Consider the following 26,413-nt stretch of genomic DNA (forward strand, 5'->3'; position numbering starts at 1 on the left):
CTCAAGGCAGGTGCTCTACCACCTGAGCCACGCCTCCAACCTCAGACCAGAGGTTTTCGAGGTCAGCCCTGCCAACACTGGGGGGAGGTGGTCGACCCCCACCCCATCTCTGTAGTATCTCAATGACAACCTACTAGGTGTCTGGTCCCCTCCCAGGGTCTCTGGGGAGGAGGAGCCCACCTCCAGGGGAGAACTCCTGGTTTAAACCAACCCCACCCTCAACTAGGCACATCGCTGCCCCAAACCTGAAAAACATCCAGATTCAGTTCCCAGAGAGAATGTTGACAAAAACTTAATGAGTCAGGCAGCCGGGCCTGGTGGCTCACGCCTATAATCCCAGCTACTCAGGAAGCTGAGATCTGAGGACTGTGGTTCCTAAGCCAGCCCAGGCAGGAAAAGTCCGTGAGACCCTTAGCTCCAAGAAACCAGCAAAAAAAGCTGAAAGTGGAGCATGGCTCAAGTGGTAGAGCGCCGGCCTTCAGGAAAAAGGGGACAGCGCCCAGGCCCAAAGTTTAAGCCCCAGGACTGGCATGTGCACGCGTGCGTGTGTGTACACACACACATACAGTAAAAAGTGGAGGGGCTGTTGTGGCCATCACAGCTGGGGTACCCGTGGGCAAGCATGGACCAGACACGTCATAACAGAGACGTCAGCCCCACACCCGTTTACTGAGCACTTAGCATGTCCAGCAAACGCCGCTGGGAGCAGAGGTTCGAGGCTTTCTTCCCATCATACAATGTGCTGTGAGCCTCCGTCCTCAGCTCCATTCCGCACGGGGCCAGCAGGATTCGTGGGTGTGGATTCCTCAATGGAATCATGGAATGTTCTAGTTTTAATGCTTTCTCCTCACTTGGTCTGAAAAAATTTAAAAAAAAACCAACAGTCCACAGAAGATTGTAAGATTCCTCTTGGAGCTGGGCACCGCCGCGGGGGGCTCACGCTTGTCATCCCAGCGACTCAGGAGGCTGAGATCTGAGGATCGCAGTTCAAAGCCAGCCCGGGCAGGAAAGTCCAGGAGACTCTGATCTCCATTAAACCACCAGAAAACCGGGAGTGGCGCTGTGGCTCAAGGGGTGGAGTGCTCGCCTTGAGCTGAAGAGCTGAGGGACAGCGCCCAGGCCCAGAGTTCAAGCCCCATGACAGACCAACAAAACCAAACAAAAAGAAACAGCCCCCCCCCCCCAACAAACCAACTAAGCAACTAGTCACGCAGGCAATGAACCAACCAACCATTTGGGCTAGAGTGTAGAGCATTTGCCTTGCGTGTGTAAGGTCTTGAGTTCAGTTCCCAAGTATTACAGCTCAGCTGTAGCTGAGACCGCGGTGGGGCCAAGGTTTCCTTACCTCTGCGGTACTGGGTCTTGTGTCCCCGCCAGACTTGCTGGAGAGCACGTACGTCTCAGATTTGGATTTTGTTTTTGTGATGTCTGTAAACCACGTTTGGTATTGTTTCCGGACCTAGAACGTCAAAGAAAATACCAGGACGAGGCAGCACTGGGGACGCCCGCCTGGCATCCTTGTTGGTTCAGGAGGCTGAGATCTGGAGGATCAAGATTCAAAGCCAGCTTGGGCTTGAAAGTCCATGAGCCTCTTTATCTCCAAATAAATCACCGAAAAGCTAGAAATGAAGCTGTGGTTTAAGTGGCTGAGCACCCGACCTGAGCAAAAAATCCAAGCACCAGTGCAAGGCCCTGAGTTCAAGCTCCAGGACCAGCACAAAAACAAAAACAAATGAAAATACCAATGCCTGGGTGGCTCACACCTGACATCCTAGCTACTCAGGAGGCTGAGATTTGAGGATTCTGGCTCATAGGTGGGGGTATAGGGGGGAAGAAGGAGAAGGAGAATCTCACAGACTTTCCTGCTCATAGTGGCTTTGAACCTTGATCCTCAGATCTCAGCCTCCTGAGTAGCTAGGAAGACAGGCGTGAACCTGTAATATCCTTGATAAATCAACTTGCCAAAAGCTATTAAAAATTGGTGCATCTTATAATAAATGTTGTCTTTTCTTTCCTTCCTTCCTTCCTGAGCTTCTTTTGCTCAAGGCTAGCGCTCTACCACTTGAGCCACAGCACCACTTCCAGCTTTTTCTGCTTATGTGGTCCTGAGGAATCGAACCCAGGGCCTCCTGCATGCTAGGCAAGCACTCTACCCCAAGCCACCTTCCCAGCCCCACATTTTTCTTTTTTTAAAGTTTGAATAAACAAAGAAAGGGGAAAATGCTAACCTGCTGGCTGAGCAGGCAGTAGACCAGGAAGAGGAAGACGCCCTGCAGGCTGTTGACAATGGTGAACAGGTACGCCATGACCCGTGCCGCGGGGCCCACCTGCAGGACGCCAAGGATCCACGTGCAGCCCAGGATTAACACCTGAGCTGTTGCTTTGAGTGTCAGCATCCTGGGAGGCATCAGAAGTGTGTGGTTAAAAAACAGACAGATCACCTGTGGGGTGCTGGGGGCTCACACCTGGAGTCCTAGCTACACAAGAGGCTGAGATCTGAGAACTGTGGTTTGCATTCCACCCCTGCAGGAAAGTCTGTGAGATTCTAATCTACAATTAGCCGGCAAAAAGCTGTGCTGGAGGCGTGGCTCAAGGGGTAGAACGCCTGCCAGGAGCAAGCAAGCCATCAAGTGTGAGGCCCTGAGTTCAAACTCTGGTACTTGCAAACAACAACAACCACAAAATCCACACTCCCCCAAAGGAGTACTCTTTCATGCAGCTTGAACTGTGAGGCAGAAACTGCCAATTTTCTCCTTTCTCTTCTTCCCTTTCAGAATCCTTTTGCCCAGCCAGGGCACTACCCAGTGGGAGACTACATTTCCCAGCCTCCCTTGCGGCTGGGTGTCAGCACGTGACTAAGGTCAGCCAATGGGATTTGAGCAAGTGTAGAAGGCTCTACTTGGACTCCATGTAAGCCAGGAATATGGATGGGCAAAGGATGGAGCCAGGATGGAGGGGAGGGGAGGGGAGGGTGGGGTAGAAAGACCCCCCTGTTGCATCCTACCTTGTGTTCTGGATGGTTGACACTTCACTGTTGAGAGAAGAAAGTTTCCTTTTCAAAATCCAAAGGACGGAGGCTAAAAACACTAAATTCACCTGCAGGAAGAACGTGGCAAAGTGAGGAGAAACAGTGACCACGTGCAGACAGATCTGCCTTGCACACAAATCTGCCTCAGTCTTCCACTGCTCACGAATCTGCCTCCATCCACCTGGGTCAGGCTGGAAGAAATGGAACAAGTCCAGCTGTATAACTTAGGCCATGTTTGGGGCTTGCACTATCCTCTCTTGAGACAGGGCCTAACTCCGTAGACCAGGCTGGCCTGGAGTCCGTGATCAGCCTCAGCCTCCTGCGGGCTGGGATTACAGGCCTGCGCCACCACGGCTGGCTTTCTTGGGTTATGTTATGCCCAGCGTCTCTGGGGAGGAAACTGGGGTTGACATATACTCACAGACACGATGACACAGACCGGGCCAAGGAAACCCCAGATGAACCCCTGGTCTAGCTGGAGCCAGCAGCTGGAAACAATGGAAGAAGAAGACACAGAGATCAGAGAAAGTAAGAGATGCCTTCTCCAGACTGACAACTTTTCTAATCCTTCCCTCAAGCCAGGGGATGACACCCCGGGCTAGGAACACTTACTGCCACTTGGTGTCACCTTAAACTTTTTGCCAGCGCTAGATTCCCGGTGCTGGGACTATGGAAACAATGGCGATCCTTTTTTTTTTTTTGTCAGTTGTGGGGCCTGAACTCTGGGCCTGGGCGCTGTCCCTCAGCTCTTCAGCTCAAGGCTAGCGCTCTACCACTTGAGCCACAGCGCCACTTCCGGCTTTTTCTGCGTATGTGGTGCTGAGGACTCGAACCCCGGGCCTCAGGCATGCCAGGCGAGCGCTCTCCCCCTGAGCCACCTTCCCAGCGCCCTTATTTGATTCTTGAGGCCTCAACATTCCAGATCATGAGAGAGAGAAAGTTGAGTCCGAATGGCCCAAATCTCTCCTTAAAGAACCTTCTCAGCCCCTTTTCTTTCTCGTGCTGGTGCTGGGGCTTGAACCCAGGGCCCAGGGCTCGCCTTTGCTTCTGGGCGGCTCATCTGTGATCAGAGGCTCACGGTTTCCTGGTGGCTTGGCTTCCAGCCTCCGTCAGCGTGACCCCGGCGTGGCCGGGCTCCTTGGCAAGGTCTGGGGGACGCGCGGGGCGCTCACCGCTCAGGGGATCCGTACAGCCGAGGCCTGGCGGCGGCCGAGACGCCCACCACGACGGCGGGGAGCCCGTAGCCCGCGGGGTACACCAGCCACTTCCTGAACGTGCTCACGCCCGAGTAGTGCAGCACCGTCAGGTGGCGGGCGGCCAGGAACAGGTGCAGCGCCTCCAGCAGCATCCAGGTGAAGGCCGCCAGGTAGAGGTAGTGCAGGGCGCCGGCGATGACGGCGCAGAGCACCTGCGGGGGGGGGGGGAGGAGGGGAGGAGGGGGAGGGGGGAAGGGGGAGGGGAGGCGGGGGAGGGGGGAAGGAGGGGGGAGGAGGAGGGAGAGGAGGAGGGGAGGTGGCTTATGAAACTACTTTTAACATGGCCGGGTACCTGTGGCTCAAGTGATAGAGCACCAGCCTTGAGTAATAACACTCAGGGACAGCGCCTGGGCACTGAGTTCAAGTCCCAGGACCAGCATACACACACACACACACACACTAAAACCAAATCAAACAAACCCCCAAACCAGTCCCTCTCATCAACCCTCCCAACGACTTCTAACAACAAATGGTGGCCATCTATTATTACTATCATCAGAGAAACAATTTAAACGTAGGATAAAATAACACAGAATGTTAAAAACCACATAAAAATGTCCTGAGCTTACTTAAAGCCACTCAGAAGAGCAGCAGATTTGGAAGAGAAATCCAGAAGCTCTCTGTCTCCCCCTGGCGGGCTGAAAATGTCTAGACCCATGTCTAGACATTTTGTGGTGGGGACACTAGCGCTACAATTTTCAGGGACAGGGTGTGGCCATCAATAGCAGGTGTCCCTTCTTTTTGAAGGCTGAGTAGTATTCCAGGGCATAAGTTTACAGAACGTGGTCGCTCCCTCACGCGGGGGAGGCGCAGTGGTTGTCTGGAATGCCAGTCCTGGGAGATGAGGTGGGGTGGGGAGGTGGAAGTCAACCTGGGCTACATTGTCTCTAATGATAACAGCGGCAGCAGCCACAGCAGCAAGGGGGTGGAGACAACCATCTCTAAACCTAGTTGTGCAGGAGGCTGAGATCAGGAGGCGCACAGTTTGAGGCTGGCCTAGGTCAAGGTTCCCGGGATTCCACTTCAATCCATAGCTGGGTGTGTACCTGTCATTTCAGCTACGTGGGACATGCAAACAGGTGGACTGAGGTCCAGGACAACCTGGGCGCGGAGTAAGAGCCTATCCTAAAAATAATCCGAGCAAAAGTGCTGGAGGTAGGGCTCAAAGGGTAGAGCCCCTGCCTGGCAAGCATGCAGGGTCTCCAGGACCCCAAATACGTCCCTTGCTCAAATCGAAAGTCCGTCTTGTTATAGGAGCCCCTTGTGAGGCCACTTCATTTCACAGTCCAAGGCGGCAGCCTGGACGGGGCAGGGGCTGGGGGCCGAGGGGCACGGTGGGTACCTTGGGCTCGGTGCGGTGGATGGCGGTGAGGAAGAGGAGGTGGGCGAGGAAGAGGCAGATGGAGAGCTGCAGGTGCAGGGTGGTGCTGAGGTTGCGGATGGCCCTGCACAGGAGGAAGGTGAGGGCCGCCAGGAGGAGGCAGAGCAGGGAGAGGCCGAGCCCCACTTGGGTGATGAGGGCCAGGGCGGGGTCAGCCTCCTGGGGGGGCGGAGCAGAGGCTTCGGTCACTGTTCCTGCTGTGAGGTTCTGGTCCCGCCTCTCTCCCCCAGACTACCCCATGCCAGGCAGGAAGGCTGGTGAAGAGGCGGGAAGTGCACACAGATAAAAGCTTCCCTCCTTTTCTTCATATATGCAGACGCCTCACACTTGCTCATATGCTCATACATGCAAATAGCATACTTGCACATGCAAATGACACACTCACACATGCAAATAACATATTTACAGGTGCAAATAACATATTTACACATGCAAATAGCACATACTTAACACATGGAAAATAACATATTTAGGTAATGCAAATGACACACATTTTAGCATATGCACATGGCACACTTAACATACCCATTTTGTGTTCCAATACAAAACATGCAAGCAGCAGATAGGTAACATATGCAAATGACACACATGTAACACAGGTAGATAACCTATTTAATATCTGCAATGGACACACATTTAACATGCAAATGATGCAGGCCTAGTGAATATATACGACTGACATATACTTAACACATGCCAAAGAACATGGTTAGCACACACATGACACAATATACACAAACACACCTACTCAGCATTTTTTTTTTTTTTTGTCAGTGGTGGGGCTTGAACTCAGGGCCTGGGCACTGTCCCTCAGCTCTTCAGCTCAAGGCTAACGCTCTACCACTTGAGCCACGGTACCACTTCCAGCAAACATGTGTATTCCGATGACATGTCGCTAATGTGGACAATTCTGATGCTCATCAATGAGTGGGCATAACGGTGAGAGAATATGCGACCCATGTAAACATGGCACTTTGGCATGAGGCTTGTTTTGGCCTAAGTGCACTTTCATAGCTGGACGAGAGGGTGCACACACACATAGTGCCAGCACTCAGGGGGTTAAAGCAGGAGGACTGCAGTATGAGGACAGCCCAAGTCACATCGTGTGGCCCTGTGTCCAAAAGCAGAAATCAAGCAAATGAAAAAGTGTTATAAAAACTCTCCAAAAACCCAGGTGCTGGCGGCCCCGCCTGCCATCCCAGCTTCTCAGGAGGCTGAGATCCGAGCATGGCGGTTTGCTGCCAGCCAGGGCAGGAAAAGTCTGTGAAAGTTTATTTTTTATTTTTTAATCTCCAGTGAACCATCAAAAAGCTGGAGTGGCTTAGGTGGTAGAGCACTAGCCTTGAGTGCAAACACTGAAGGACAGCACCCAGGCCTGGAGTTCAAGCCCCTGGGACTCTGCTGAGTGCATGGGAGTTTTTCCCTTGCCGTGATTCCCTGAGTAGGACAATGCGACCACGATTCCCCCCATTTCCGTCTTAACAGGGGTCCTAGGTCATGTTTGTGGTGATGGAGAAGTCTAGAAGGAGGGTGTGCCTTGGGCTATGTGACATTCGGATGTCATTTTGCATGGAGGAATTGAGCATCCTTAGGTTTTGGTCTCTGGGTGGAACCAATATCAACCAGGGTACTGAGGTCCTGCTGCATTAGGGGGAGGCATTAAGTGCGTGCACCATACCAGATTGGTCAAGGCCATGAGGACAGCGAAGCTGGACAGGTGAGTGGAGTTGCACACGGTGTGACTTCCATTCACGCTGACCAGGAAACAACCAGCTGTGTCCCAGTGGCCACCCGCACTGGTGGCTGCCCAGTACACGCACAGGGTCCGTCTGCTGCGAGGGTTCTTCTGGAAACAGAAAGGACGTGTGGCCCTGCTCCTGGCAATGTCTGGGCGAGGGCACATGGGTCAGGGGTCACACGTGCCTTCTATTGCATGGAATGAAGTGTCACAATCAAGGATGGCTCACGCCTGTAATCCCAGCTATTCGGGAGGCTGAGATCTGAGGATCCGGGTTTGAAGCCAGCCCGGCAGACTCTTTATTTTTGTCGGTCGTGGGGCCTGAACTCTGGGCCTGGGCGCTGTCCCTCAGCTTTTCCACTTAAGGAGAGTGTTCTACCACTTGAGCCACAGCGCCACTTCTGGCTTATTTTTCTGCTTATGTGGTGCTGAGGAATCGAACCCAGAGCCTTATGCATGCAAGGCAAGCACTCTACCACTGAGCCACCTTCCCAGCCGCCCCCCCTCCCCAGCCTCTTATCTCCAAGAACACCGGAAGCTTAGCTGTGGCACAAGTGGTAGAGTGTGAAATCGCTCAAGGACAGCGCCCAGGCCCTGAGTTCCAGCATGCAAAAAAAAAAAATTGTTTATAATGGACACATAAGAATTATATACATGGGGCTGGGAAGGTGGCTCAGTGGTAGAGCGCTTGTCTTGCATGACTGAGGCCCTAGGTTCGATTCCTCAGCACCACGTAAGCAAAAAGAAAAAAGCTGGAAGTGGCTCAACTGGTAGAGTGCTCGCCTTGAGCTGAAGAGCTGAGGGACAGCGTCCAGGCCCAGAGTTCAGGCCCCACAACTGGACTCCCCCCCACCAATAAAGAATTATACACAGGTATGGAATATATTGTGCTTTCTTTTGATGTAGTTATATGTTGTGTAAGGATCAAATCATAACCATATCCTTACACAATATTTGTTGTATATGTGCTGAAAATGTCCAGAGTTCTTTCTGGTCACTATCCCCAGAATCACTTGGTATAGCAGTCATTTGCATTGATATCCCATCAGGAATTCTTAGTTTCTGTGGTGGCACTGGGATTTGAACCCAGGGCCTTTTTCTTGCTAGGCAGGTACTCTACTGGCTTGAGCCAGACCCCCACCCAAACCAGGCGAGCCACGCCCCGTGTCGACAGGCCACCCCCACCAGAGCCACGCCCACTTCCGCCTGAGCCACTCTAGGAGCCCCTATTTAAAGTAGGATTGTGAGGGCTCTATGCACATGCGCTAGTGTTTCACCTAAGGTTCTTCCACAGCCAGGGATGTACCTGCAGGTTGCCCTGGCAACCGCCCCTCCCCGCTGGGTACCAGGACAGGATTTAAGTCTTCCCAAAATGGACTCCCATCTGCCGGGTTGCTTGCACAGCAAGCGCACTGCCAGGGCTCCTGGCAGCTGGCACCCACCTTCACATGCTGCAGGGTCAGGGTGACGAAGCCGGGGAGGTAGGAGCCCCTGCGGCCGGAGCTGGATCCCAGGGCCGCGCTCACTATCTGGGAGTTCAGGTACAAGGGCTCGTCCTCCTCCTTCTTCTCTTGGAAGTCCAGGGAAGTGGGTTGGAGCATCTCTGTCTCTTCAAAAAAAGTTTCATTGAGGATGTGTCCAAGAGAAGAATAGGAGATAAAGGCAATGGCGCTGGGGCCTGAGGAAACAGAAAATGGGATCTCTTCGTAAAGTGTTTGGAGGGATGGAGGGCGTGGCTTAGACGGTAGAGGCGTGGCTCTGTCCTGGGGGTGTGGCTTAACGGGAGGCATGCTCAGCCATAGGGTTGTGCTTTGGCAGTGGGGGCGTGGCTTTCTGGTAGGGGTGTGGTTCAGCAGCAGGTGAGGGAGTGGCTTATCCATAGGGCGTGGCCAACCTGTGGGGGCGTGGCTTGGCAGTGTGGGTTTGGCTTGGCAGTGGGAATGGAACTTCTGAGTAGGAGGTACGATTTAATCCGGGCGTGGCTCAGTGGTGGGGGCGTGGCTCGGCGGTAGGGGCGTGGCTAGACAATAGGCAGCATGGCTTGGTGGTATGAGCAGCTTGCCTAGTGTTTAGCATTCCTAGAGCCTTGGGTTCCATCTCCACACCCCAGAAAACCTCTAATGAGAATGGGAGTATGTGGTTTGATGCCAGCCAGCAAAAACGTTCAGGGGATCCCTTCTCGACCCGTAATTAGGTACAGTGGCAGCGCCTCCACTTCAGAGCCACGCCCCCAGTCAGGTACCTACTATTATTATTATTTTTTTATTTTTATTTTTTGGTTGGCCATGGGGCTTGAACTCTGGGCCTGGGCGCTGTCCCTCAGCTTTTCAGCTCAAGGCGAGCGCTCTACCACTTGAGCTACAGCGCCACTTCCGGTTTTCTGGTGGTTTATTGGAGATAGGAGTCTCACGGTCTCTCCTGCCCGGGCTGGCTTTGAACCGCGATCCTCAGATCTCAGCCTCCTGAGTAGCTAGGATGACAGGCGTGAGCCACCAGCGCCCGGCCCTATTATTATTATTATTGTTATTATTATTTATGTTTTTGTCAGTCATGGGGTTTGAACTCACGGCCTGAGTGCTGTCTCTGAGCTTTTTTGCTCAAGGCTAGCGCTCTACCCCTTTGAATCATAGCATCTTTTCTGGTTTTCTGGTGGTTCATTGGAGATAAAAGTCCTGCCCGGCTGGCTTTGAACCGGGGTCCTCAGATCTCAGCCTCTGAGTAGCTATGATTTTATGCATGAGCCACTGATGCCTGGCTACTTTAGTTATTATTATTACTTAAATTTCAGGGTAATTCTTTATTTTATTTTTTTGTTGGTCGTGGGGCCTGAGCTCTGGACCTGGGCGCTGTCCCTCAGCTCTTCAGCTCAAGGCTAGTGCTCTACCATTTGAGCCACAGCGCCACTTCCAGCCTTTTCTGCTTATGTGGTACTGAGGAATCGAACCCAGGACTTCATGCATGCAAGGCAAGCACTCTACCACTGAGCCACCTTCCCAGCCCAAATACGAAAGATTTCTTTCTTTCTTTCTTTCTTTCTTTCTTTCTTTCTATCTTTTTCTTTCTTTTTTTTTTTTTTTGTTGGTTATGGGGCTTGAACTCTGGGCCTGGGCGCTGTCCTTGAGCTGAAGAGCACTCTACCACTTGAGCTACAGCGCTACTGTAATTCTTTTTTAGTATAAATTTATTATTATTATTAAAGGAAAAAATACCCAGTCTGAGGGTGAGCATGCTGCCAGGCAGGAGCCCATGGGGTGCATTTCCCCGGGGCATCTCTGGGTGTGGGAAGGATTGGGACGGCTGCGGTCACACCAACCTTGCGCGTCTTCCTCGATGACATCATCACAATGGACCTGCATGGAGTTCATGTGGACATCTAATGTGAACACCTTTCTTTCTTCAGAACATTTGTCCCCAACAGTCTGTGTGGCAACAGCTGGGAAGGAAGGCAGCAGTCAACAGTATAAAAAGCTTCTAAAGGTAGCTGAGTCTTATCTGCTTGACACATTGTTTATTTTTGTTTTTTTGTTTTTGGGTTCGGTTGTGGGGCCTGAACTCTGGGCCTGGGCGCTGTCCCTCAGCTCTTCAGCTCAAGGCTAGCGCTCTACCACTTGAGCCACAGCACCACTTCCGGCTTTTTTCTTTTTGCGTATATGGTGCTGAGGAATCGAACCCAGGGCCTCAGGCATGCAAGGGAAGCGCTCTACCGCTGAGCCACCTTCCCAGCCCTCTGCTTGACACATTATGACTGTGCAGTAAACATTAATTCCATAAGCTATTCAAATAAATGAGTTGTCACTGCTGAGCCGGGCAGCGGTGGCTCATACCTGTCATCCTAGCTACTCAGGAGGGTGAGATCTTGAGAATCGCTGTTCTAAGCCAGCCAGGGCAGGAAAGTCCCTAAGATTCTTTTCTCCAATTAACGACAGGAAAACAAAAGCAAAGCCTGAAGTAGTGATGTAGGTGAAATGGTGGTGTAGCTAAAATGGTAGAATGCTAGCCTTGTGCAAAAGGAGCCTGGGGACAAGCCTAGGCCCAGAGTTCAAGGCCCACGATCCAGACACACACACCACACACACACACACACACACACACACACACACATTGAGTTGTCACCAGTGAGGAACACCAAAGGCTCCTATTACAAGGAGTCTGTGACGGTCCACACACACACACACACACACACACACACACACACACACACACACACACACACACACACACACACACATTGAGTTGTCACCAGTGAGGAACACCAAAGGCTCCTATTACAAGGAGTCTGTGACGGTCCAGGCAGTGAGTTATAAATGGTGTCTCACATCGGCCTCCTAAGGCTCAAGGAGGAACCATTGTTTCACACAAGCGGGAAATGGCGTTCAGAAATTAAGCGAGGCTGTAACCGTTTGCTCCCTCCCTCCTACAGTCTTGGGAGTGTAGCCAGGGCATCTCTCACGCAAGCAAAGGCTCCACCTCTTGCGTTGTGCCCACGCCCCCAGCCAGGTAGTTTTATGTGTGTGAGCTAGGGTTTCTGGCCTCCACCTTGCAATCTCCCGGCCCCTGCCTAGTGATACAGGCACGCGGCATTTATTCTCCAAAGGCGATTATGGACAAAGAGGGACAGCTTTAAGGACAAGACAGGAGGAGGGATAATGGTGAGGAGATGAGGAGTTACCTGGGTGTTTAACAAAGGCTCCCTTGGTTGAGGGGATCCAAGTCTTCATTGAAAAAAAAGAGAATGAAGCGGCAGAGGTAGGGGCGTGGCTCCCAGAGCGAGGGTGTGACTTAGGCCAAGGGGCGTGGCTCACCAGCAGGGGGTGTGGCCTAAGGGTTAGGGGCCTGACTCAGGCTGGGGGGCGTGGCTCAGAAGTAGGGGGTGTGGCTTCAGGGATAGAGCACCTCCCCTAGCAAGTGCAAGCAAGGCTTGAGTTCAAACTCCAGTACTGTCAGAAATCAAAAAGATATGAGAATAAAATATAGCAGAGGGCTGGGGCAGGGGTAGCTCCGTGGTAGAGAACTTTCCCAGCATGTGAAGGGCCCGGGTTCCATCCTTAGTGCCACAACCACAAAACCAGACAAGATGAAGCGTGACTAGGAATAGGAAATTGTCAAGTTGGGGGCATTAACGTACTGATCTTGTCTCTTCTGTACACGTCACAAAGGTTAAAAAAGGGGAATAACAGGATAGCATGCCGGCAAACAAGAATATTTTAGAGCTGGGTGTCGCTGGGCCTGGTTGCTGTCCCTGAGCCTCTCTGTGCTCAAGGTGAGCACTCTACCACCTGAGCCACAGCGCCACTTCCGGTTTTCTGGTGGAGATCAGAGCCTCACAGACTTTCCTGCCCGGGCTGGCTTTGAACCGTGATCCTCAGATCTCAGTCTCCTGAGTAGCTAGGATGACAGGCGTGAGCCACTGGCTCCGTTTGTGGTCCAATTTAATGTCCAAGAAATTGCACACCTGTACTATTTGTGAAGTTAACCCCTGTGCAGCCTCACACAATTGCAGTATTGTGCACATTTCCTTGATTCCCATGGTTCCCCCAAATCTCCCCCTCCCCCCATCACCTGGTCCTCCTCTGCCCCTCCACCTCCTCTCACTGGACGAGGTCTGCGTTGTCTCCCTTTTTACAACGATGCATGCTCCGCCTCTGTTGTCTGTTTTCCAATTATTTAGCAGAGATCCCTGGCTAATCATCTTCAACTTACCCATAGTCCTGTTGAAGGCTTCCTGGATTTTTCCCCGGGGGGTTTTCAAGGCTGCTTCGAGAACACTTGATTCCACATCCTGGAGGAGGGATGACGCTGTGGAGCCCAGCTCTTGTTTGTCCTCTCTTCTCCACAGAGTCTGATTGGTGAGTAGTGACTCGAACTTGTTGACAATTTCCTGCAGCTTTGAAGTCACAAAGAACATTTATTTTATCAATCGAATGTGGACAGGTGCGGTGGAGCACACCTTTAATCCCAGCTGTTCAGGAGGTGGAGATTGGGTGGATCCATGTGAGCCCAGCCCCAGGCAAAAAGTGGGGGACACCCCTCCCATTAGGTCCCCCCATCTTGACGGACAAGCTGGGAGTAGTGTGGTGCTGCACAGGAGGCATAGGGGAAAGGATTGTGATTTGAGGCTGGTCTGGGGCGAAACATTCAACATGCTACTTGAAAAACAACTAAAGTAAAAAGGTTTAAAAAAGCGGGGGAGGGCTGGAGATGTGGCTCAAGTGGTAGAGCACTTCCTTGGGGGCTTCCTGTCATGCTGGGATTACAGGCATGAATCGCTGGGTCCGACTTTCTAGATGGAGTCTCACAGACTTTTCAGGTAGCACCGCTCTGGTCTCCCTGTCCACCCAATCTCTGGCTCCCGTGCAGTTTGGGATGTCAGGTTTCAGCCACTGCGTCCAGCTATGGGGTGAGGTAGGGAGTATATAAACCTTTCTGGCTGGCCTCCAATTTGAATCCTTCCATTCCCAGCCTCCCATGTCCCTAGGATTATAGGCAAATGCCAGGCTACAGTTAATTCTTTGTGAGCTACATTTATGAGCTAAGTAGCTTTATGAGCTATGACAATGGCGATAATGATTACAAGTTGTAAAACAAACAAACAAAAAAATCCTCCAAAATTCTTGAATTTAAATGGGCCTTGTTACTTTTTTTTTTTTTTTTGTCCATCATGGGGCTTGAACCCTGGGCCTGGGCACTGTCCCTCAGCTCTTCAGCTCAAGGCGTGCTCTACCATTTGAGCTACAGCACCACTTCCAGTTTTCTGGTGGTTTTATTGGAGATAAGAGCCTCACAAACTTTCCTGCCTGGGCTGGCTTTGAACCATGATCCTCAGATCTCACTCTCCTGAGTAGTTAGGATGACAGGCATGAGCCACTGGTGCCCGGTTTATTAAGCTAGTTTTGCGCTTTATTTCTGTGCTGGTTAAGAGAATCACAGGTCTCTGGGTGGCAGGAAGAAGGGACGTAGAGAGCCAAACACAGAAGCAAGTCAAAGAATTTTGAACAGTTTTGTGAATAATCTGTATGCCCTAACTCACAGTCACATTTGTATCTATTTATCTAGTGTGTATACATGCAGTGACACACACATCTATGTGTGTGTACATGCAGTGACACGTGACACATGATAAATGTGTATGTGCGTGTCTAAGTCATAAATCATCTTATCAACAGAAAAGTATTATGATATGTATAACACTGCAATTCATGACATGTAGAATTTTGCTTTAAGAATGTTAGTCACGTAAAAATGTATAACCAATCATATAATCACGTAATATTGTGTAATGAAATAACACATATGTATTTTTTTTCCTCAGGCAGGGTTTCAGATGATGGCCCCAGTTGGCCTCAAATTCATGATCCTTCTCCCTCAGCCTCCTTAGTGCTCGCATTACAGGTATTGCACCACCAGACCTGGCTGACATCATATGGATTGAGTAGTATATGATATCATTATGCATTACATCATAGTATGTATAATAAAATAATGTGGAATATAATATTATTGGCAGATAATAATACATCATGTATATAACGTGTAACATTATCTATCAACTATTGTGTACATTCTACTTATTCTTCTATCTATCTATCTGTCTGTCTGTCTGCTGTCTGTCTGTCCATCCATCCATTGATCTGCCTGTACATCTATCCATCTGTCCATCCCTCCTCTTGCCAGCTTGGGACTTTGTCAGTACTTGTTCCCTGGCCTCTGTCTCCTGCTGGGTTCCGGGGACCAGTGAGTGTCGCTCACCTGTTGGTGGCCCTGAGCTGTCTTTGAGGAGTTGGTCTCTGCAACACATGGAGAGCAGTTACTGTTGGACCCGGGTGCCCAGGTGGCTGGCTAGGCAATTCTCCATCTGGAAAATCTGGATTTACACTCTGCTTTCAATCACCATTACAATCGATCCTCATTGCAATTTGTATAATGATATATTCGTATCATTCATCCTCATTGTTTGTACTCTGTTTCACCGACACTGTTTTGTTGGGGACAGGGGTTCAAAGCTTGAGCTCCTCATTCATTCTAGGGTGGCACGTGTGCCTTATTTGTTTTCCCCTGTGGTATTGAGGATGGAGCTCAGGGTCTCACGCTTGCTCAGCTGGCGCTACCGTTTGAGCCATGCCCTCCAGCCAGTTTTATTTTGTTGTTTAATTGGAGATGAAGTCTTTGGGACATGCTCCATGCCACAGTCCTCTGGACTGCAGCTTCCTGAATAGCTAAGATTACTGATGTGAACCACTGGCACCATGCTAGTTTTTGTTTTTCTTTTTGTGCCTTCTCCTAGGACTTGAACCCTGGACCTGGGTGCTGTTTCTGAGCCTCTTTGTGCTCCAGGCTAGTACTCTACCACTTGAGCCACAGCTTTATTTCCAGCATTTTGGTAGTTAATTCAAGATAAGAGTCTTACAGACTTTCCTGCTTGGGCTGGCTTCAAACTGCATTGTCAAATCTCAGCCTCCTGAGTAGCTAGAATTACAGGTGTGATTGGCAATAGAAATGCTACTCCTTCATCTGAATACTTTAAATAAAATATGACATGGTTAGTAATTAGGGTAATGCATGGCTTCTGGTATAAAGTAGAATAGCAGTTTTATTTTTTAACGGAACCAGTTTGTGAGAGTTTAGCTTTAAAATCTCTTTCTGGAGGCGGGGGCTGGTGACTCATACCTGTAACTTCAGCTACTCAGAAGGCTGAGATCTGAGATTCCAGGTTCAAAGCCAGCAAGGGCAGGAAAGCCTGTGAGGCTCCTATCTCAAATTAACCAATTAAAAGTAAGAAGTGGAGGTGTGGCTCAAATGGTAGAATGCCAACCTTGAGTGAAAAAGCTAAGGGACAGTACACTCAGCCCCCAAGTTCATACCCCAGGACTGGCATATTCCAAACAAACAAAAACCAAACCCACAAAAAAACAAAAGTCAAAACCAAACAAACCAGAATTTACGTGATTCTGAGAGTCAGTTAACGAATCTCCCTTTGGATGGCTTCAAGGGCAGCCGTGGTTGCACGTGGAGCTGCGAGTGTAGCTCTATTTGTGATGCCTGGCTCTGCGTTACTGGTTCTTAGGGAATGTCAGCCTCAGAGTTTGGGGGTGCCTTGGTGTCAGGCAAGGTCTCTGCCTTAGCTATAGGCCTTCTGCTGGATTTGAATTCCTGCTCTCTCTGTTCCATTTATATACATGACCACAAATCAGGCTGCGCTAAAGCCACCAGCACAACCATGTTCACTGCAGTATTCTTTACCAGAGCCAAGATATAGAATTAACCCAGATGCCCCTCAGTAGATGAATGGATCAAGAAACTGTGATATCTATCTGTCTGTCTGTCTGTCTGTCTGTCTGTCTGTCTGTCTGTCTGTCTGTCTGCCTGCCTGCCTGCCTATCTGTCTGTCTATGAATTCTATGCTTCCATCAGAGAGAATGACATTACCCCATTCATAAGAAAATGGAAAGACTTGGAAAAATTATACTAAATGAAGTCAGCCAGACCCAAAGCTGCATAATTTCCTTCATTTGTAATAACTAGAGTGTGCATATAAATCCACAAGTAAACCCAGTGGATAGTAAAAGATAAATAAATATACCTGGAATTGGTTAATTAATCAGCACTCTAAACATCCACACAGTGAGAACAAAGGAAGATAGTCTTAGGAGAGGATCACAAGGGCTCAATAACTATGTGCATATGGTCTTATAAAATGATGCTTATCGAAATAAACTCCAAGAAATGGAAGCAAGAAGTTTTTTTGTTTTGTTTCTTTTTTGCCACTCCTGGGGGCTTGAACTCAGGGCCTGGGCACTGTCCCTGAGCTTCTTTTGCTCAAGGCTAGCACTCTACCGCTTGAGCCACAGCGCCACTTCCGGTTTTCTAGTGGTTTATTGGAGATAAAAGTCTCACAGACTTTTCTGCCCGGGCTGGCTTTAAACCACTATCCTCGGATCTCAGCCTCTGAGTGGGTAGATGAAGGCGTGAGCCACTGGCGCCCGGCTTTAAAAAAAAATAAATTGTACTGTTTTTTTCCTCCCTTCCATTGCATCAACATGAATTCTGGTAGACTCAATGAAGAGGAAAAGAGGAAAGGAAGCAAGAAGACCCCAATTCTCTCACTGCGACAAGTGTTCTCCTTGGAATATTTGAACTGTACACCACCGGAGGCCAGTTCAAATCCAGCCTTGCAGCGGCATTCGAAGGTTCCCTCGAGGTTGTGGCACTGGGCATTTGGTCCACAATCCATGCTCACAGGAGGTGCACACTCATCAACATCTGGAATCCAAGCACGAAAGTTCCCTGGTAACCAAGCAGAATACTCAAACTGCCCTGAGATTTTTTTTTTCTCCTCTTAAGGCTGGCGCTTGACAATTTGACCCACAGCTCTACTTCTGTCTTTTTGGCGGTTAATTGGAGAGAAAACATTCAGGGAGTTTTCTACCCCAGCTGATTTTGAACCTTGATCCTCAGTGCTCAGCCTTCTAAGTACCTAGGATTACAAGCATGCACAACCATTCTAAACTCTGAATTGAAAAATTAATATTTGTTAGCCAGACGAATGAGGTTTACTGTGATATCTCCAAATATGCTCATGAATTGATCATGTTCTCCCATTTTCTCCCAATTTTACCTTAGCTCACCTTTCCAGCATTATTCTGTTTCCATGTTGAGTTTTCTTTTCTCCTCCCTCATCATTTTACAATTGTTATTATAAAGGTGATATAGAGAGTAGTTACAGTTACATAAGTGAGGTATTGAGTACTTTTTTTGGGACAATTTCACCCCTTCTCTCCCAGTTTTTCCCACCCATCCCCATTCACAAGTTGTATAGTTCATTTTCAACATAGTGTCTAGTGAGCACCAATGCTGCATTTGTTCACCCTTTGCCCCTCTGTTCCTGTGCCTCTCAGGGACAGATAAATGAGCAAGATAGAAGAAAAGAAAACAAAACAGCAACAAAGAAAAAAACCCTCATTTCCATTTCCTGGGTTAATTTCAATAAGTACTATTTTATAGGATTGGATGCACATAGGTATTGTGCCACGCCTACTCCGGTGGAGTCTGCTTAGCATGGGAAACCTGCTTTCAGACCTGAGAATGGGGCTTCACAGAGGCCTATCTCTGAGAATGGGATTTCACCGAAGTCTACCTCAGAGATTGAGGCTTCAAAGAGGCCTACCTCCTGGAAAGGCTGGCAAGCCCCTGGGAAAGATGTGTTTCTGTCCCTGCTTTTCTTCTCTTCACTGTATAAGAGTGCCTATTAATCTTTTACTGTTTCTGCTGCTCATTGTACTTACTCATGCTCAAGGTTTCCTTATTCAAAGCTCTTTCTTAAGAGTGTTGACGACTCCAACATCTGATGAGTGTCTTAAAAATATGACTAACTCACCAGAGTTAAGTGCTACCCTGAAACCCCTCTTATGGAGGCTAGTAGACAAGTCATAAGTAAATATAAAAGTATTGGGGGTTTCACGACATCACCTCAGCAGAAGGAATTGTTTGTAAGAGATTTACAAGAAGCTGTAGGCGCGGCTAGAACAGAAAGAATGTATGGCAATTGCTGAGATAACTACTTAGGAGAAAGAACTTCCTGTTACTCTCTTTCATTTACTAAGAGACTTGCTAGATCTAGGCCTCCGTGGTGCTTACTATTAAAGAAAGAACAGGAAAGATCTTATGGGACAGTTAAGGCCTCTATAAAAAAAGGTAATGGTTAATTGGTGATAAACATGGAAACCCATTGTATTTCTTTAAAATAGAGATAAGCCGGAAACAAGTGCCTATCAGGCGACCAGCTGGTGACCACCCAAGAATGAAGCCCTGCAGCAAGGTTGTGTAACCTTGTGCCCTTTCTCCTGGAGACTTTTTCTATAAAAGCTTGTTATCCTCTGCATTAAATCGCACTCAGCATCCACTCCTCTTGTGTGTGAGGTGTCTGTTTGCCATTTCCCCCCCTATTCCAGTTCCTCCCCTAGGTGTCCTCCGTGGTCCAGGCAGTGCTGCACCTCCTGTCATGTTGAATTTTCTTTTTTAGTTTCTCCCATTGTGCTACCATTGGTAGCATGTGCTACCCAGCTTTCTGCATTAGGCTTGCTTCATTTACACAATGCCTAACAGTTTCATCCACTTGGTTGCACAGGTCAGGATTTCATTCTTCTTCAGGGATGCATAATATTCTGATTGTGTGAGACACCATGAAGAACTTTGCTTTTTTTTTCTTTCAGTGACATATTTTAGTGCCCAATCTTTGTCCTTACTTGAGAAAACAATTGTGCCATGCTTTCTTTTTCTTCTCTGTTTTTTTTTTTTGGGGGGAGGGATGAAATTCTGGACTTCAACTCAGGTCTACACGCTTGCTCTGCTTGCTTGCTTGGCTGGCCCTCTCCTGCCTGAGCCATGCGTCCAGCCCTGCACCAGGCTGTATCACTCAGGAAACAGTGTTTTATTCATGATCTGATCTCACTTCATGGAGTTGGCATAACTATCCTCACAAGATAGGGGAGAAAAGGAGTTTGAGAGCTTGCCAGATTCTACAAGAATCTGGCACTTCTTTCTTGGTGAGGTTTACATAGGTAGATTATTATTATCATTATTATAGCATTGTTCTTCTCTGCGATTTCTCTTTCCCACAGCCCTGGGGACGCCCTCCTTCCCCTCCTATCAGTGACCCCTTTACCGTCACACGTTTCCAAGGGGAAGGTGAAGAGCTTCTGCCCAGAGCTGGAAGTGTACCCGGGGTTGCAGGTGCAGGCTGTGCTGTTGACACAGGAAGCATGCTGGGGACAGGAGCAAGCGTCTGCGGAGGGAGCGAGAGGCCGCCACGTCAGCCACGGGGCGGCTTGTTTCTCTTGAGACACAATTTTGGAGCTATTACTTTGAGAGAGAGAGAGAAAGAGAGAGAGAGAGACAGTGAGAGACAGAGACAGAGAGACAGAGACAGAGAGAGAGAGAGACGGAGAGAGAGAGAGACAGACAGACAGAGGAGAAAAACTAATAGAGCGGATGAATTTGGTCCCAGCATGCTGGACACATGTACAGACATAGCAGAAGGAAACTCTATTGAAACTCTATTGTGTAATTGATTTATACGCACCAAAAATAAAAAGGCCCAGGGATAGCCTTCCACACCCCGCAGCCCAATGTGCTTCTCCTTTTAGGCACACTGGAGTTCGAACTGCTTGCATGGCAGGTGCTCTGCCACTCAAGCCACGCCCCCACGTCAGCCACGCCCCCACCAATCACTCAACACCCTACGATTCGAGCCACGCCCCCACCACTTGAGCCACGCCCCAGACCAACACAGTGACTAGATTTAATTCTGGTCCTACCACTAACTAGATTTGGGCAAAGGTCCTCGTCTGTTCAGATTCTTGTTGTTTTGTTTTTGGACTTTTTTTTATTGTAGAAATATTGTATAGAGGGGCTACAGTTACATGAGCAAGGTAATGAGTACACTTCCTATTGAGCATTGTTGCTTCCTCCTTTGTGGTCTTTGCGATTCTTAATTGCTTTCCTAGAATGTGAGTTGAGGATTAATTTTGGGAAGTTCGTATTATGTAGCAAGCGTCAGCTATGATTTGGAGCACTGGAGCTGTGGCTCGTAGGAAGGGACAGGGCTTTGTGGAAGGGGCTTGGCTCAGCTTTCCCAGAGGAGGCTGTCCATAGTTTTTGTTTTTTGTTTTTATTTTTTTTGTCTGTCGTGGGGCCTGAACTCTGGGTCTGGGCGCTGTCCCTGCGTTCTTCAGCTCAAGATGAGCACTCTACTGCTTGAGCCACAGTGCCACTTCCAGTTTTCTAGTGGTTTATTGGAGATCAGAGTCTCATGGACTGTTCCATCCAGGCTGGCTTTGAACTGTGATCCTCAGATCTCAGCCTCCTGAGTAGCTAGGATTACAGGCATGAGCCACCAGCACCTGGCTTGTCCATAGTTTATTGTAGAAGATAAATGAGGAAATAGAAACGTTTATTCTGATTTGAACTTAATTGTGAACAGTGTACTCCATAAGTGTGTGTGTGTGTGTGTGTGTGTGTGTGTGTGTGTGTGTGTATACATTGCTGGTCCTGGAGCTTGAACTCAGGGCCTGGGCACTGTCCCTGAACTTCTTTTGCTCAAGGCTAGCATACTACCACTTGAGCCACAGTGCCACTTCTGGCTTCTTTGTGTATGTGGTACTGAGGAATCAAACCCAGGGCTTCATGCATGCAAGGCAAGCACTCTATTACTAAGCCATATTCCCAGCCAAATACACACAGACCACACACATAGACACACACATATGTTTTTTGTTGGTTGTGGGGCTTGAACTCTGGGCCTGGGTGCTTCCCCTCAGCTCTTCAGTTCAAGGCTAGCCCTCTACCGCTTGAGCCACAGCGCCACTTCCATTTTTTTTAGTGGTTCATTGTAGATCAGAGTCTCATGGACTTTTCTGCCCAGGCTGGCTTTGAACCGTGATCCTCAGATCTCAGCCTCCTGAGTAGCTAGGATTATAGGCATGAGCCACTGGCGCCTGGGTAGGTCCATATGTATATTTTTAATGCTTGATTAGTTAAAATACATTTTAAGCTAAGTTCTGGTGTCTCACACCTGCAGTCTTGGCTACTCTGGAGGTTGAGATCTGAGGATTGAACTTCAAATCCACCACCAGGCAGGGAAGTTCATTATACTCTCATCTCCAATTAACCAGCAAAAAGCTATAAGTGGAGCTGTGGCTCAAGTGGTAGAGTGCCAGCCTTGAGCAGAAAAGCTCAAGGGCAATGCCCAGGCCCTGAGTTCAAGCCCCAGGACCAGTATACATAAAACAAATATACTTTAAATGTGCAAAACAATTACACATTTGATCAAAGAAAACAGAAGAGAATTTGTACTTAGACCTTCCTTTCTCTCACACACACTACTTTGAAATGATTTTGTCCATGACTTGTTGTCGATGACATGAATGATAATTATTACCTTTGCTTTTTCTCTCCCCATCTGAACATTTACTTCAGGAGACTTTACGTGTATGTGTGTGCCTGTGTGCACGTATGTGTGTATGTGTATCTATTTTACAGAGCTGGGGATGGAACCTGGGGCCTCACATGTGCTAGGCAAGTGCTCTATCACTTCTACTCCAGTATTACTGTATTTTACCTACTGTTCTTTCTCTGCATTGTACCCATGTACCCACATGAACCTGTTCTGGCTAACAAAAACATATGAACATCAAACAAAAAAGTAAGAAAGGTCCAGATGGAACAGAATGATCACTCAGGCAAACACGAGCAAGCTTTCCCACATATTGCTTCCTGCACAGTTCCTCCTGCTTGAGGACGTGATTCCCCCAGCTCCAGCCCTAGTCCTTTCCCTTGCTTGTCCACCTCTGAGTACTCACAGGAGGCATACTGAGTCATAGCTCCAGGCAGGCTTAGCAGAAAGCAGAATCCTGGAACACAAGAGAAAAAACTTGAGACAACCAGGAAAAGAGTCCAGAATCTTCCCCTTCCTCTTCCAAGGGCTATGAATCAGTTATGTGTTGTGTTGCTGCAAAATAAAAATAATCACAACAACCTATTGGTTTAAAATAGTTTTCTTCCAAGGTTTCTGTGGGTGGGTGGGGTCTGGGAAGGGCTCCTAGTGGGTGATTCTGGCTCAGGTTGCTTATGTGGTTGTAGTGTAGAGTTTTCCTCTTTAGAGCCTGGAGTTGTTTGGGCTTCCTTCCAACATGGCAGCCTGGAGCAGGTTTCTCCTATGGCACCTCTAAGTTCTAAAGGTGAATGTTCCAGCCAATGAGGTCAATATTGTTCTCTCTCTCTCTCTCTCTGTATATATACATATGTATATATATATATATATACATATACATATATATATATATATATATATATATATATATATATATATATATATATATATTTAAAGCTGGGATTTGAACTCTGGGCCTGAGGTTTGCCAGGCCAGCACTGAATGGCTGTGTCATACGCCCTATTGATGTATCAAGCCTCTTGCCCCACTGTGGAGCCAAGCCCCACCACGGAGCCACACCCACACCTCTGTTGAAGAAAGCTAACCTTGAGCAAAAAAGCTAAGGGACAATGTCCCTGCCCTGAATTGAAGCTCCATTACTGGCACTCACGTCAACCTCAAAGAAAAAAACAAAAGTGAAATCATTGTAAGCCAGACACAGGTACGTGAAAGGTACATGGCAAATACTTAAACACATGCATTGTTATTATTATTGCTAGTATTAATTACTATGCTGAGGATAGGACCCAGGGCCTTACGTGTGCTATGCAAGTGCTCTCCTACTGGCTCGGTCACTATTGTTTTATTATTTATGTATTTAACTTTGTACACTTCAAATGTGTCCATCCAGGTGTCCAGTGCCTTTCAATCTGAGTCATCCCTTTCCCCAGTACCCCACATCTCACCTCTCCCCCTCCCCCAGACTAACTTCATGTTTTGCACTTCCTTTACCACAGATGTACACCAAGGATTCAGCCAGTCATCCATCTATCTATCTATCTATCTATCTATCTATCTATCTGTCTGTCTGTCTGTCTGTCTGTCTGTCTATCTATCTATCTATCTATCTATCTATCTATCTATCTGTCTGTCTGTCTGTCTGTCTGTCTGTCTATCTATCTATCTATCTATCTATCTATCTATCTATCTATCTATCTATGCCAGTCCTGGGACTTGGACTCAGGGTCTTGGTATTGTCCCTGAGTTTTCTTGCTCAAGGGTAGTGCTCTATCACTTGGGTCACAAGCTCCCCTTCTGGCTTTTTGCTGGTTACTTGGAGATGAGAGTCTCACAGACCTTAACTATCTCACTGGCTTCAAACTATGATCCTCAAATCTCAGCCTCCTGAGGTTCATAAGCCCTCCCTCCCCCAGCCCTCAGCAATTTTTATTTTCTTTTTGGTCACAGAAAAGGGATAAAGGAGGAGAGGGAAAGCACCAGGAGCCTGCAAGAGTCCAAGTAGTTTCGTTAGTTTCCAAGATGGGGAAGATCTGAATGAGGAAATGAAGTCCGGGTGAAGGGGGGATGGAGCCCCTCACGGGCTGGGCAGGAGGGATGGTGGAGTCAAAGCTGCATCACTGTACCTGGGAGAAGCCATGGCCTTTGCATCCTGTGGTGCAGGTGACACCAGCCAGCTCTGGAAAGTCCCCTCCTGCGCTCCCAGCTGACCACCAGCCCCAGCTGAGATCTCCCAAGAACTGATGGCGGGAGGAGCGACGGGTGTCTCTTAAGCAAACTGGCTCAGGAAATGCACTCCTGGACCTGAGCCTCTTCCCCTTTCACCACCCCACCCGTGGTTCTGCTTTTTTAATTTAAAAAAATTGTTTTTTGTGCTGGTTCTGGGCCTGACCTCAGGACCCGCGCGCTGTCTCTGAGCTCTTTTCACCCAAGGCTGGCGCCTTGAGTGTAGCTCAAATGGCGGCTTTTTGGTGGTTAATTGGAGTAAGAGTCTCACAGACTTCTTGCCCTTGCTGGCTTTGAACCTTACATCTCAGCCTCCTGAGTAGCTAGGATTACAGGTGTGAGCCACCAGTGCCAGGTTCTGTTTTTGGTTGATTTTGTTTTTCCTATGCTTCAGATGGAAGTTAGATCTTCGAGCACACACTCAGCAAGCAAGCACGCTACCACTGAGGCCTACTTTCCTTCTCTTCCTTCCCTCATTTCTTTCTCTTCCTTCCTTCCTTCTTTTCTCTTTCTCCTTCCTTCCTTTCCCCTCCTTCCTTCCCTTAGGGCCCTGTGCTTGTTAGGGAGGTGCTCTACTGCCAAGCCATGCTCCCAGTCTTTTTTATGCCAGTTATTTGGAAACAAACATCAAATAGTTGTTCAAAGGGGTTTCAGTTTATCATACCTATTTATGAAATACATGCTCCTGGACCTGGCTTCTATCATCGCATCATGTGTCCCAACCACCCCCCCTCCCCCAGGATTCCCCCCCCCCCATTTCCCATGACCCGTTAGAGGGGGGAGCAGGTTGGGGGTGTGTGATGGTTGGGATGTTTTGTGGGAGCCTGGGAGGGTCAGGATGCACGTGCCGTGCTGGGGTAGGACAGGACGCCCACATGTGTGGAGGTAGGAACTGGGGTACCGATGGTTCGTGGCAGGGCAGTGAGTGTCGAATGCAGGCACTGCGTGGGGGCGCTGTCAGAGCACCCTGTATGAGGATGGGGCCTCACTGTGGGCCAGTTTCATAGTGCAGACTCCAGAGCTGCCCTCCGTCTCCCATAGGTCTGGGCCCTGGCTGGACCCCACCACACCCTGGGTCAGCTCCTCCCCCTGTACTACCCTGCTTCCTGGAGATCCGCCCCATTGAGCCGCTTGGCAAACAAATCCACTTCTTGAACCAACGTAATCCTCTAGTATAAACAATGCTTAGTTTTTGTTCCATACTGCCACCTCCTGGCACGATTAAAGATTGCACTTGGAGTAGATTCCGATGCTTAGGTTCAGGAGTCAGGAGGGAAGGAAGTAAAGATGAAAGAAAGCTAGTCTCTTAAAAGAATGAGGGGCCGGGTGCCCGTGGCTCCCGCCTGTCATCCTAGCCACTCAGGAGGCTGAGATCTGAGCATCGCTGTTCAAAGTCTTTCCAAGCAGAAAAATCCATGGGACTCTGATCTCCAATGAACCACCAGAACGCCAGAAGGTGCGCTGTGGCTCAAAGTGGTAGAGCGCTCGCCTTGAGCACAGTCTCAGGAACAGCGCCCAGGCCGAGTTCAAGCCTCATAACCGACAAAAAACAAAGCAAAACAAATACCAATAGAATCATTGTCCACCAAGAAAGGAGTCTTGCCAGTTCTAGGAAGGGCCAGGAAAAACAAGATTTGGTAAGCTTTGACAAGGAAACGTTTCCAGTGCTTTGGCTGAGCCCGGTCCGTCAGTCCCACCCTCTTCCCTTTTGCTGTGTGCCGTCCGTACTCTCCCCTGACTTCATGCAGGATCTTGTCCAGCCAGCTCCGCTCAGCCCCACCCTTCGGAGGCGTTGCCAGTGCCCCGGGCCCACAGCCGTGGTCCCCTGCAGGCTGCCTTGCCG

General features: G+C 49.0%; 1 protein-coding gene across 5 annotated transcripts; it reads right to left on the reverse strand.

The window, feature by feature from the left end:
• Window positions 1-367: 367 nt before the first annotated feature.
• Adgre3 (adhesion G protein-coupled receptor E3) lies at window positions 368-24,594 on the reverse strand. Of its 5 annotated transcripts, none has more exons than XM_070002163.1 (16): window positions 24,471-24,594; window positions 22,757-22,807; window positions 20,062-20,181; window positions 17,505-17,660; window positions 15,150-15,187; window positions 13,104-13,287; window positions 10,717-10,836; window positions 8,846-9,006; window positions 7,344-7,511; window positions 5,627-5,824; window positions 4,201-4,436; window positions 3,450-3,516; window positions 3,005-3,096; window positions 2,229-2,397; window positions 1,346-1,459; window positions 368-856 (listed from the first exon to the last, which is right to left on the reverse strand). In XM_070002163.1, exons 1-16 carry the CDS (start codon window positions 24,493-24,495, stop codon window positions 848-850), a joined length of 1,908 nt encoding a protein of 635 aa, XP_069858264.1. In that variant the 5' UTR covers window positions 24,496-24,594; the 3' UTR covers window positions 368-847. The 5 variants fall into 5 exon arrangements, with proteins under 5 accessions (XP_069858264.1, XP_069858263.1, XP_069858262.1 ...); XM_070002162.1 differs by having other exon boundaries at window positions 8,846-9,012; XM_070002161.1 differs by having other exon boundaries at window positions 7,344-7,508; window positions 8,846-9,081.
• Between the last annotated feature and the right edge of the window lie 1,819 nt (window positions 24,595-26,413).

Source organism: Dipodomys merriami, unplaced genomic scaffold (genome assembly GCF_024711535.1).
Source record: "Dipodomys merriami isolate MVZ:Mamm:240054 unplaced genomic scaffold, mDipMer1.0.p SCAF_6, whole genome shotgun sequence".
Lineage (NCBI taxonomy): Eukaryota > Metazoa > Chordata > Mammalia > Rodentia > Heteromyidae > Dipodomys > Dipodomys merriami.